This window comes from Ranitomeya variabilis, chromosome 1 (assembly GCF_051348905.1).
Source record: "Ranitomeya variabilis isolate aRanVar5 chromosome 1, aRanVar5.hap1, whole genome shotgun sequence".
Classification (NCBI taxonomy): domain Eukaryota; kingdom Metazoa; phylum Chordata; class Amphibia; order Anura; family Dendrobatidae; genus Ranitomeya; species Ranitomeya variabilis.
In genome coordinates, this window is record NC_135232.1 from 441,684,140 (window position 1) to 441,697,677 (window position 13,538).

The 13,538-nt window shown below is 43.9% G+C and overlaps 1 protein-coding gene across 2 annotated transcripts in view; it reads right to left on the reverse strand.

Moving 5' to 3' along the window:
- The window catches only part of FKTN (fukutin), a 36,157-nt gene extending 28,924 nt beyond the window's left edge, over positions 1-7,233 (reverse strand). The window contains exons 1-2 of one of the 2 annotated variants that reach the window (XM_077249340.1): positions 7,036-7,233; positions 5,766-5,946 (exon numbers count right to left, since the gene is read on the reverse strand). In XM_077249340.1, coding sequence (XP_077105455.1) covers positions 5,766-5,870 — 105 coding nt within the window. In that variant the 5' untranslated portion in view covers positions 5,871-5,946; positions 7,036-7,233. The remainder of the gene's footprint in view (positions 1-5,765; positions 5,947-7,035) is intronic. The other variant, XM_077249333.1, reaches the window with a different exon arrangement.
- Positions 7,234-13,538: the final 6,305 nt, after the last annotated feature.

Genomic DNA, 13,538 nt, shown 5'->3' on the forward strand with positions numbered 1-13,538 from the left:
CACATGACTCTGTGGGAAAAAATCTGGAAAAATTATAGCTCTCAAAATATAAAAACCCAATATAAATCTGGTATCGCTGTAATCGCACCGACCTGTAGAATAAAGTTGCCTAATCACTTATACCGCACGTGGAATTGCGTAAAAATAAATAAAACTAATTGTTCACCTGCTGTTGATTTTTCCATTTTGAATCCCAAAGATGGCAGTAAGGCTCGGTGCACATTTATCCTGCGTTCTGCGCTGAGCGCTTACACCAGGGTTTCCTTCTCTGAAATACGAGATTCCGACAGAACACCCGGGAGGAAGATTCCTTATAATGAGGCAGATGGAGGCACTGTGGACGCCATCTGACCTGTGATCCGGCGGTGTCTGTCTTTTTAGGATATAAAAGTGCCATCGGCCACAGTTTTCAGCACTTCTAAAAAGAAGGAAACTGCTGAACAGAGGCCAGACGGAGTCCAGAGTAACTCTGCTGCCTCATTATAGTGAATGGATCCCTCGTGGTTTCATCTGAATCACGTCACTCAGAGAATTAGATGGAAACCACAAAGTAAGTGCTCAGCATAGAGCACCGGATAACTGTGATCCCAAATGTTATGTAAAATGTTCCCAAAAAAAGCAAGTCCCCACTCATGTCTGTCATCTGTTAACAGAAATATAGGGGTCTTCCACGTTACTGGTAAAACAAAGGCTCTGGAAAAGCAAAATAGCTCCTCACCCTCCAAAAGAAATTCAGCAAATTCTGTGCTCCCAAATCCAAATGCCCCATCCCTTCTGAGCATCACAGTGTACCTAAACCACATATAGCGTCCACATGTTTGGCATTTCTGAAGTGATGAGAGCCCGCCTAATTTATGGGTGCATGGCTCCAGAATCACGGGGTTGGGATAACATACTGGTGACTGCAACGTTCTGGTCACTACAACGGCAGTTTGCAATTTTCACACGGCAACATTCATTGCTGCTTGTTTCTGGAAAATACCCATGGAGTCAAAATCGGCACTACACCTGCAGATAAATTCCCAGATGGGTATAATTTCCAAAATGCAGTCACTTAAGGGGGGGTTTCTGTTCTTCTAACAATTAGGGGCTCTATATATGGAGTCCGCAAACTGTTCTAGGAAAATCTGCACACCCGGAGGCAAATAGCGCTCCGTTCCTCCTGAGTCTTTCCATATGGCTAAGCAGTACCGTACAGCCACATATGGGGTATTGTCACATTCAGTAGAAATTGTGGTACAAATTAGGGTGCCATTTTTACCCACTTCTTGTGTGAACATGTAAAATCAGGGGTTAAAACAAAATTTTGGTGGTAAAAATGTAGTTATTTTGTCTTCACTGCCCAATGGTATAAAATTCTGTTACACACTCGTCGTGTCAATATTTTCACTGCACCCCTAGATGAATTCATTGAGAGGTGTAGTTCATAAAATGGGGTCACTTATGGGGGGGTTCTGCTGTTCTGGCACCTCATGGGCTCTCCCAGTTGGTTATGGCACCTGCAAACCATAGCAGTAAAATCTGGCGCTCCTTGCCTTCTGAGCTTTGCACTGTGTCTGAAAAATATTTCCCGATTACATGTAGGGTATTGGCGCCCTCGGGAAAAAAATCAAAACTTGGGGCTAAAACAAAATTTTAGTGGAAGAAATGTAATTTATTCTTTCTTTATCACTCAATGGTATAAAATTCTGTGAGGCACATGTGGGGTCAATATGATCACTGCACCCCTAGATGAATCCATTGGGGAATGTAGTTTGTAAAATTAGTTCACATATAGGGGGTTTCTGTTGTTCTGGCACCTCAGGGGCTCTGCCAATGTGACATGACACCCTCAAACCATTCCAGCAAAATCTGAACTCCAATATAGCGGCTCTTCCCTTCTTCCCTTGCACTGTGCCTCAAAAGTAGTATTCCCCTACATATGGGGCATCTGCCTACTCATGATAAATTGCACAACAAATTGTGTGATGCAATTATTCCTGTTACCCTTATGAAAATGCCAAATTTGGGGCTAAAATAACATTTTTGTGAGGAAAATGTGATTTTATTATTTTCACAGCTCAACGGTATAAACTTCTGTGAAGCACCTGGGGGCTCAAGGTGCTCACCACACATCTAGATAGCACTCCTTCCCTTCCGAGCTCTGCCGTGCACGCAAACAGTGGTTTTCTCCCTCATGTTATATCGGCATGCTCAGGAGACATTACACAACACATGTTAGGGTCCATTTTTTCCTGTTACCCCTGTCAAAATAAAAAATTTGGATCTGAAGTAATTTTTTTGTGAAAAAAAGCTAAATGTTCATTTTTTTCCCACATTCCAAAAATTCCTGTGAAGCACATGAACAGTTAATAAACTACTTGAATGTGGTTTTGAGCACCTTGAGGGGTGCAGTTTTTAGAATGGTGTCACTTTTGGGTATTTTCTGTCATACAGACCCCTCAAAGTGCCTTCAAATGTGATGTGGTCCCAAAAAAATGGTTTTGTAAATTTTGTTAGAAAAATGAAAAATCGCTGGTCAAATTTTAACCCTTATAACTTCCTAACAAAAAAAAATTGGGGTCCAAAATTATTTTGATGTAAAGTGGACATGTGGAAAATGTTATTTATTAACTATTTTGTGTGACATATCTCTGTGATTTAAGGGCATGAAAATTCAAAGCTTAAAAACAGCAACATTTTCCAAATTTTTGCCAAATTTCCGTTTTTTTTTTAAATAAATGCAAATCATAACCAAGAAATTTTACCACTATCATGAAGTACAATATGTCACTAAAAACAGTCTCAGAATCACCAGGATCCATTGAAGCGTTCCAGAGTTATAACCTCATAAAGTGACAGTTGTCAGAATTGTAAAAATTGGCCCGGTCATTAACGTGCAAATCACCTTCAGAGGTAAAGGGGTTAAAAAGGCGGTTCATGCTCGGAAACCCTCCAATGTGGCTGAATTACAACGATTCTGCAAGGATGAGTGGGCCAAAATTTCTCCAGAGCGTTCTAAAAGACTCATTGCCAGTTGTCGCAAACACTTGATTGCAGTTGTTGCTGCTAAGGGAGGCCCAACTAGTTATTAGGTTTAGGGGGGAATCATTGTTGTCAAACAGGGCCTTGTAGGTTTGAATTTCTTTTTCCCTTAATATTAAAGGCCTTCATTTAAAATTAGCATTTTCTTCTGCTATCTCTAATATTTAAATCTGTTTGTTTCTGATCACCATTTAAGTGTGACAAACATGCAAAAGAATAGGAAATCAGTAAGGGGCAAACACTTTCACACACACAACTGTATAACTAGCAAGAGTCTTTCTAGCAGAAACGAGCATAATAATAAATATGAGGTGACAAAACAGGACAGGGATCCAATTACGAAGGACGCCTTGACTTGGCAATTGGGCTCACATACATTGGCCAATTTATGCACGAAGTACCTTCCTTTTTTAATAACAATTTTTGCAGATAAATATTTCATGTGTACATTATATAGCGCTTTTTTCCTTTTTTCTATGGCAGTAATGCATTTTTAATGTTCTAGAGTAATCATTCTTGGTAAATAATGGTGCAACTTTTATCGTTTTTCAACTTATATGTGTTTTTGGTTGGCACCTGTTCACACTAGCTTGGATGTGCTGGTCTTGTTCTCTATTCATAAGAATAAATGTTACTTTTTTGAACCGCTTCATGGCTTCCAACTTCTGAAGTTGTTAAAAGGGGCACAAAAAAAACTGAATGGGTGCACAGCAAAGTCGTTTTGACACTGAGGTGCATTATATTACTTTTTTTGCGGCAGTTTTGCAGAACTTTTTTATAGGCAGATTCCCGGTGGAATTTGATTGAAAAAGATGTCTTGTGCGCTTACCAGGGAACCTGTCACCCCCAAAATGGCTGGTGAGGTAAGCTCACCGGCATCAGGGGCTTATCTACAGCATTCTGTAATGCTGTAGATAAGCCCCCGATGTTACCTGAAAGAGGAGAAAAAGACGTTAGATTATACTCACCCAGGGGCGGTCCCGGTGCGGTCAGGTCGGATGGGTGTCTCCGGTCCGCTTCGGCGCCTCCCATCTTCATTCCATGACGTTCTCTTCGGGTCTTTACGCCGCGGCTCCGGCGCAGGCGTACTTTGTCTGCCCTGTTGAGGACAGAGCAAAGTACTGCAGTGCGCAGGCGCCGGGCCTCTCTGACCTTTCCGGCGCCTGCGCACTGCAGTACTTTGCTCTGCCCTCAACAGGGCAGACAAAGTACGCCTGCGCCGGAGCCGCGGCGTAAAGACCCGAAGAGGACGTCATGGAATGAAGATGGGAGGCGCCGGAGCGGACAGGAGACACCCATCCGACCTGACCGCACCGGGACCGCCCCTGGGTGAGTATAATCTAACGTCTTTTTCTCCTCTTTCAGGTAACATCGGGGGCTTATCTACAGCATTACAGAATGCTGTAGATAAGCCCCTGATGCCGATGAGCTTACCTCACCAGCCATTTTGGGGGTGACAGGTTCCCTTTAAGTTATCTGCACACTGAGCTATTTGTGGCGTTTTATGGCAGAAACTCTGCAAATTTGGAGTTTCTACTCAGTTTCCGCTCAAAAAAAAAACCTCAGCAAAAACACACAAGAGGCTTCAAGAAAGCCAAAATGTTAGAGTTGGAAGGGACCTCCACAGTCATTGTGTCCAACCCCCGGCTCAAAGCAGGATTCACTAAACCATCTGAGACAGATGTCTGTCCAGCCTCTGTTTGAAGACTTCCATGAAAGGAGAACTCACCACTCACTAGTGATGAGCGAGTATACTCGTTGCTCGGGTTTTCCCGAGCACGCTCGGGTGGTCTCCGAGTATTAGTAAGTGCTCGGAGATTTAGTTTTCATCGCCTCAGCTGCATGATTTACAGCTAATAGACAGCTTGATTACATGTGGGCATTCCCTAGCAACCAGGCAACCCCCACATGTACTCAGGCTGGCTACCAGCTGTAAATCATGCAGCTGAGGCGATGAAATCTAAATCTCCGAGCACTAACAAATATTCGGAGACCACCCGAGCGTGCTCTGGAAAACCAGAGCAACGAGTATACTCGCTCATCACTGCTCACCACCTCTCATAGCAACCTGCTCCACTCATTGATCACCCTCACTGTCAAAAAGTTTCTTTTAATATCTAATCTGTATGTTCTCTCTTTCAGCTTCATTCTATTGCTTCTTGTTTTAAAAGAGTTTATTAAAAAGCAGTTTCCTCTAGAACTCTAGAATACATGTAAATTTTTGACCATCTCAAAAATACTCCATGTACACACACACACACACACACACACACACACACACACACACACACACACACACACACTAACACTTCAAAAATGTAATGCAAAACTTATCTTATAAGGCTGGGGATGCACAAGGACTTTGACACAGGTTACAGGACCAAAGATTGCTGTACACCAGTGCTACATCCCAGCATAATACAGGTGCATAGGGGGCGCATTTTGAGCCCCAATTTTACCACAACCACAATAAGCAAGTTGCATAAAATTCAACCGACTCCGACTTTTGCAACTTGCTTGCCGCAATTCCATTCCTGGGTCTTGTGGGTTGCAATGTGACCCTTTTCACTTAAAAAATGTAAAAGTGGAGTGCAGCGATCTTTGGCTGCATGACCTGTGTTGTACCTAAGGTCACAGCTAAAACATTAAAAAATGAAAAATGCCATCAAAAACACTTGTAACTTATGGGCTGTTTTTTACTAGCTTTCAAAATAGGTCCATAAGGGGACTGAGAATATTACCTTGGTAGATATGTAGTATCGGTAGTAGTACAGCTGGAACAGAAGAAACAATGTACTTGCCGCTGTCAGAACAGCCAGCACTACGTTTTTGTTGACTCGTTGCATTATCCCGGACTCGCAGACGTGTGATAGCAATGCATATCAGATCTGCGCATTGTTGTCAGATCACATGGGGTGTACACTGTAATATGGCACAATAAGAGTGTTATTGCAATCATGTCATCAATACATGCAGAGAGTAAAGGATGCGTTCTACATAGGAAAGGTCAAGGACTGTGAGTAGCTGCACAGATCCCAGAGGTGTTACATGGCGAGCAGAGCACTTCAAGACGAAAGTCAGCTAAAGAGGGGATCCTGAGCAATAAAGCCCCCTACTCTATGACAGATGACTTTTAATGGAATGTTCACACTTCGTTGTTTTACGGCAGTCAAAAATGTCCGTTTTTCAAGAAAAAGACACTGCAGGAATTGCTCCTTCTCTCTGAAGTTTTCTAAAACTAAAGCCTTTTTTTAGCATCTTTTTTGTTGTTTCCCATGCTTTGTTTTTTGTTTTTTTTAGCATTTTTTCAGTTATTCTTGGGAGCCTTTTTTACTAGCATTTTTCGCACTTTTTTTTTTTTTTTTTAAATCTATCAAACATTGAAGAAAACACTAGCAAAAACAGACAAACGGTAGGTGCAGAAATTTTAGAAAAGCACAGCATAAAATCAGCACCTTTTTTACATGTATTTTTGGTGCAGATTTTTGCCCATTCCTTGGTATGAGTGAAATCTGCAGCAAAAACGTGTGCAAGACACTTCAGGGTTCTTATTCACCCTTCAGGTTTTGTGACAAATCTGCGCAGAAAAAAATGAAACAAAAAAAGACACATCTGCAAGGTGTGCACAGGCCTCTATAGTGGTTTTTGTCATTTTGAAAGACGCTTCTAACAGCAGAGAAGACCGACATAAGCTCTGCGAATGACCCATCAGTTCAGCTCTAAAGGCCCCAGACACATTAACCCCTTCCTGCTAAAGGACGCTGTATTCATGCCCTGGGAAGGGCTCGTCAAGTGTGGAGAGGGCTCAGTAGCTGAGCTGCATCCACATGCGTCAGATACCAGCTATTTTACATAGCTGTCACATGGCTATGTTGTTAGAAAAGTATATATATATACATACACACACATACACATTATATATGTATACATATATAAACAATGTATAGATGTGCACACACACACACGTCCAGTACCATGACATAGAACAGCCCACCCTTCCTGGCATATTACCTGCCCCCGTTGTCCAGTCCTATGGTCAGGTGCACAGTCATCTCTGGAGCCACTGCCGTAAAGCAGAGAAGCGTAAAGATAAACACACAGTGAGGCTCTACAGTCACTGTCACTTTAAGAAAATGTTCTTTCTTGAGATGGTAAATCTTAACTGAGCAAAAGGACCTTTGATGATGTCATGACCACGTGATCAGTCACGTGTGTGGGAGGAGTGGTCAGGCTGTGAACTGTGATGGAGTGAAATGTTTGTGTGAGGAGAAAACGACTTCAGGTTGTGGCTAGAAGGAAGCTGCTCCTGTGAGGTGTGGTGCTCCATGTACAATGCTGTGTATATGTGAGATGTGTGCAGCACTGTATGTGTATGCAGTGTTCTACATTGTTCTTGTGGCAGAGCTGTGTGTGTAGTGTTAGGCTGTGCATGTATTGTGTGTCGTGTGAGGCTTTGCATTATGTGTTTGTGCGTGTATTGTGTGAGGTTTTATATGTTATGTAAAGCTGTGTGTATATTGCGTGAGGTTTTTTGTCAGGCTGTGTGTATGTTTTGTGTGAGGCTGTGTATATTGTCTGAGACTTTATGAATTGTGTGTATTTTCTGAAGCTCTATTATGCGAGGCTGTGGGTGTGTTGTGTGAGAAGCTGTGTGTGATACGCAAGGCTGTGTGTGTTATATGACGCTGCGTGTGTTACGTGACGCTGCGTGTGTTACGTGAGGCTGCGTGTGTGTGTTATGTGAGGCTGCGTGTGTGTGTTATGTGAGGCTGCGTGTGTGTGTTATGTGAGGCTGCGTGTGTTTCGTGAGGCTGCGTGTGATACATGAGGCTGTGTGTGTTACGTGAGGCTGCATGTGATACTTGAGGCTGCGTGTGATACGTGAGGCTGCGTGTGTTACGTGAGGCTGCGTGTGATACTTGAGGCTGCGTGTGTTACGTGAGGCTGCGTGTGTTACGTGAGGCTGCGTGTGTTACGTGAGGCTGCGTGTGATACTTGAGGCTGCGTGTGATACGTGAGGCTGCGTGTGATACGTGAGGCTGCGTGTGATACGTGAGGCTGCGTGTGATACGTGAGGCTGCGTGTGATACGTGAGGCTGCGTGTGATACGTGAGGCTGCGTGTGATACGTGAGGCTGCGTGTGATATGTGAGGCTGTATGTGTTGTGTGTTATGTGATGCTGCATGTGTTATGTGAGGCTGTGTGCGTTATGTTATGCTCTGTGTTATGTGACGCTGTGTTTTATGTGAGACTTATGTGAGGCTGTGTGTGTTATGTGTCGCTGTGAGTGTTAGGTGAGGCTGTGTGTTATGTGAGGCTGTGTGTTATGTGAGGCTGTGTGTGTTAGGTGAGGCTGTGTGTGTTAGGTGAGGCTGTGTGTGTTAGGTGAGGCTGTGTGTGTTAGGTGAGGCTGTGTGTGTTAGGTGAGGCTGTGAGTGTTAGGTGAGGCTGTGTGTGTTATGTGACGCTGTGTTAGGTGACGCTGTGAGTGTTATGTGATGCTGTGAGTGTTATGTGACGCTGTGAGTGTTATGTGACGCTGTGAGTGTTATGTGACGCTGTGTGTGTTAGGTGAGGCTGTGAGTGTTAGGTGAGGCTGTGAGTGTTAGGTGAGGCTGTGAGTGTTAGGTGAGGCTGTGAGTGTTAGGTGAGGCTGTGTGTGTTAGGTGAGGCTGTGTGTGTTAGGTGAGGCTCTGTGTGTATATTGTGTGAGGTTCTGTGGTTTTTATGCCTTAACCCCTTCGCCCTGCAACCAATTTTACCATTATTACACTTAAATTTTTTCCTCCCCTTCATCCAAGAGCCATCATTTTTGTATGTCCGTCCGCATAGACATATGAGAGCTAGTTTTTTACAAGACAAGTTGTACTTTTTCCATGCTAGAGAAATAAGAGAAATATTTGAAGTGCTGTAAAATGGTGAAAAAATGCAATTCCACTATAGTTTTTGGATTTTGTTTTTACAGCATTCATTTTGACCTTACAAAATGATTTTCCAGGTCGGTTAGAGTTTGTGTTTATTTCTGTTAATGTTGTTGATTATGGCTTACAGCCAATGAAAACTCAAGTCATTGTTACGGAACCCCCCCAGCACCCAGAATATGTTGTGCAGTTCTATGTATGTATAATAGGTTCCATATGAGATGCATGTCCCTAATGCATCAGCCCACAGGCTGCGCCCCTGGGCAGAGGGGACAAGATATCCCCCTTCTGACCTCCCCCACCTTTGTAATTCCCACAGTAAATATCGTCAGGCTCCGGCCACCTGCGGCTATTGTAATGTATGTCTGGCCTGCCGCTTTTCAATTGGCCTGCTGTTATGATCCTTAGTCTGATTAGTCTGATTAGTTCGCTCGGTTTGGCCATTAGTCTGAGGATGGAAGGCCGACGAAAAAGACAAATCAATGCCCATCTTAGCACAAAAGTCCGCCAAAACCTGGACTCAAACTGGGATCCTCTATCAGACACAATATTTTCAGGAATGCCGTGCAAGCGAACCACATTCTGAAAAAATAGAGGAACCAAATCGGAGGAAGAAGGCAACTTAGGCAAGGGCACCAAATGGACCATCTTGGAAAAATGATCACACACCACCCAGATGACAGACATTTTCTGAGATACTGGAAGATCCGAAATAAAATCCATGGAAATGTGCGTCCAAGGCCTTTTCGGAACAGGCAAAGGCAAAAGCAAACCGCTGGCACGAGAACAGCAAGGCTTAGCCCGAGCACAAATCCCACAAGACTGCACAAAGGACCGCACATCTCGCGACAAGGAAGGCCACCAGAAGGACCTAGCAACCAAATCTCTGGTACCAAAAATCCCAGGATGACCCGCCAACACCGAAGAATGAACCTCGGAAATAACTCTTCTGGTCCATCTATCCAGGACAAACAGTCTCTCTGGTGGACAACGGTCAGGTCTATCTGCCTGAAATTTCTGCAGCACTCGTCGCAAATCTGGGGAAATGGCAGACAAAATCACTCCCTCTCTGAGAATACCAGCCGGCTCAGAAACTCCCGGAGAGTCAGGCACAAAACTCCTAGAAAGTGCATCAGCTTTCACGTTCTTCGAACCAGGCAGGTATGAGACCACGAAGTTGAAACGGGAGAAAAACAACGACCAACGAGCCTGTCTAGGATTCAGGCGCTTGGCAGATTCAAGGTAAATCAGATTTTTGTGATCAGTCAAGACCACCACACGATGTTTAGCTCCTTCGAGCCAATGTCGCCACTCCTCAAATGCCCACTTCATAGCCAACAACTCCCGATTACCAACATCATAATTCCGCTCGGCAGGCGAAAACTTTCTTGAAAAGAAAGCACATGGCTTCATCACAGAGCCATCAGAGCTTCTCTGCGACAAAACAGCCCCTGCTCCAATCTCAGAAGCATCAACCTCGACCTGGAAGGGGAGAGAGACATCTGGCTGACAGACTGGAGCTGAAGAAAACCGGTGCTTCAGCTCCCGAAAGGCCTCCACGGCCGCAGGAGACCAATTAGTCACATCAGAACCCTTCTTGGTCAAATCCGTCAAAGGTTTAACCACGCTAGAAAAATTAGCGATGAAACGACGGTAAAAATTAGCAAAACCCAAGAACTTCTGAAGACTCTTAACAGACGTGGGCTGAGTCCAGTCATGAATAGCCTGGACCTTGACTGGGTCCATCTCCACAGTAGAAGGAGAAAAAATAAAACCCAAAAAGGAGACCTTCTGTACTCCGAAGAGGCATTTTGAGCCCTTCACAAATAAAGCATTAGCACGCAGGACCTGAAACACCATCCTGACCTGCTTCACATGGGACTCCCAATCATCAGAAAAGACCAAAATGTCATCCAGATAAACAATCATAAATTTATCCAGAAATTCTCGGAAGATGTCATGCATGAAGGACTGAAACACAGAAGGAGCATTAGAGAGTCCAAAAGGCATCACTAAGTACTCAAAATGGCCTTTGGGCGTATTAAATGCTGTTTTCCATTCATCTCCCTGCTTAATGCGCACAAGGTTATACGCACCACGGAGATCTATCTTGGTGAACCAACTGGCACCCTTAATCCGAGCAAACAAATCAGACAATAGTGGCAAAGGATACTGAAATTTGACTGTGATTTTATTCAGAAGATGATAATCTATACAAGGTCTCAAAGAACCGTCCTTCTTGGCCACAAAAAAAAATCCTGCACCAAGAGGGGAAGAGGATGGGCGAATATGTCCCTTCTCCAAAGACTCCTTTATATAACTCCGCATCGCGGCATGCTCTGGTATAGACAAATTAAAAAGTCGTCCCTTAGGGAATTTACTACCAGGAATTAAATTTATAGCACAGTCACAATCCCTATGAGGGGGCAGGGCACTGGACCTGGGCTCATCAAATACATCCTGGTAGTCAGACAAAAACTCAGGGACCTCAGAAGGAGTGGAAGAAGCAATAGACAACGGAGTATCGCCATGAATTCCCTGACAACCCCAACTTGACACAGACATAGCTTTCCAATCTAAAACTGGATTATGAGCTTGCAGCCATGGCAGACCCAAAACGACAACATCATGCAAATTATGCAGAACAAGAAAGCGAATCACCTCCTGATGTACGGGAGTCATGCACATGGTCATTTGCGTCCAATACTGAGTCTTATTCTCAGCCAATGGCGTAGCATCAATTCCCCTCAGAGGAATAGGAAATTCCAAAGGCTCCAGGACAAAACCACAGCGCCTGGCAAACGACAAATCCATCAGATTCAGGGCAGCACCCGAATCCACAAAAGCCATAACCGGGTAGGACGACAAAGAACAAATCAAAGTAACAGACAAAATAAATTTAGGCTGTATAGTACCAATGGTGACAGGTTTAGCGATTTTTTTTTAAGCGTTTAGAGCATGCTGAGATAACATGAGTAGAATCACCACAGTAAAAGCACAACCCATTTTGACGTCTATGACTTTGTCGCTCAATTCTGGTCAGAGTTCGGTCACATTGCATAGACTCAGGTCTCTGTTCAGAAAATACCGCCAAAGGATGAGCAGATTTGCGCTCCCGCAAACGCCGATCAACCTGAATGGCAAAAGCCATAGAATCACTCAGACTTGTAGGGGTGGGAAACCCCACCATAACATTCTTAACGGCCTCAGAAAGACCTTCTCTGAAATTTGCAGCCAGGGCACACTCATTCCATTGAGTAAGCACCGACCATTTCCGAAATTTTTGACAATACACCTCTGCTTCATCCTGACCTTGAGAGATAGCCAGCAAAGCTTTTTCTGCCTGATTCTCAAGATTAGGCTCCTCATAAAGCAGTCCAAGAGCCAGAAAAAATGCATCTACATTAAGCAATGCAGGATCTCCTGGCGCCAGAGAGAAAGCCCAATCTTGCGGGTCGCCACGCAACAAGGAGATAACAATTTTAACTTGCTGAGCGGAATCACCAGAGGAACGAGGTCTCAGAGATAGAAATAACTTACAATTCTTAAAATTTAAAAACCTAGATCTATCTCCAGAAAACAACTCAGGAATGGGTATCTTTGGTTCTGACATAGGGCTATGAATAACAAAATCCTGAATACTTTGCACCCGTGCAGTAAGATGATCCACACTAGAAGTCAGAGTCTGAACATTCATGTCTGCAGCTGAGCTCAAAACCACCCAGAGTTCAAGGGGATGAAAGAAGCTAAACAAACTGCAGCAAAGGAAAAGCGGGAGGAGAAAAAAAAAAAAAATGTACTCAGGTCTTCTTTTTATCCCACTTCTGCGATGCATTAAACACTTTTTGGCCTGCTATACTGTTATGATCCTTAGTGGTTGAGGATCACAAATTACTCCAGCTAAGTAACAAACCTAGGACAAGCTCTAGGGAGGTGGCAAACTGGACTGACCGCAAATCTGAACCTATCCAAACACACTAGAAGTAGCCGGTGAACGTGCCTAAAAAATCCTAGACGTCTCGAGCCAGCCTAAGGAACTAACTACCCCTAGAGAGAAGGAAAGACCTCTCTTGCCTCCAGAGAAATAATCCCCAAAGATATAGAAGCCCCCAACAAATAATAACGGTGAGGTAAGAGGAAGGCACATATACAGGGGTGAAAGCAGATTCAGCAAATGAGGCCCACTAATACTAGATAGCAGAAAATAGAAAAGGGAATCTATGCGGTCAGTAAAAAACCCTTACAAAATATCCACTCTGAGATTTCAAGAACCCCCGCACCAACTAACGGTGTGGGGGGAGAAACTCAGTCCCCTAGAGCAACCAGCAAGCGAGGAAATCACATTTTAGCGAGCTGGACTAAAAACATAATGAACACTGATAATCAAAAAATGATCAACAAAAACTTAGCTTGTCTTGGAGAGACTGGGAGCAAGGTAGACACCAGGAATCTGAAGAGCACTGAATACATTGATAGCAGGCAAGGAACTGAGTATCCAGGTGAGTTAAATAGGAAACCAACCAAGGATAACGAACCAGCTGATGCTGCCAACCTGCAGAAAGACAACACTACACAGTACCGCTTGTGACCACT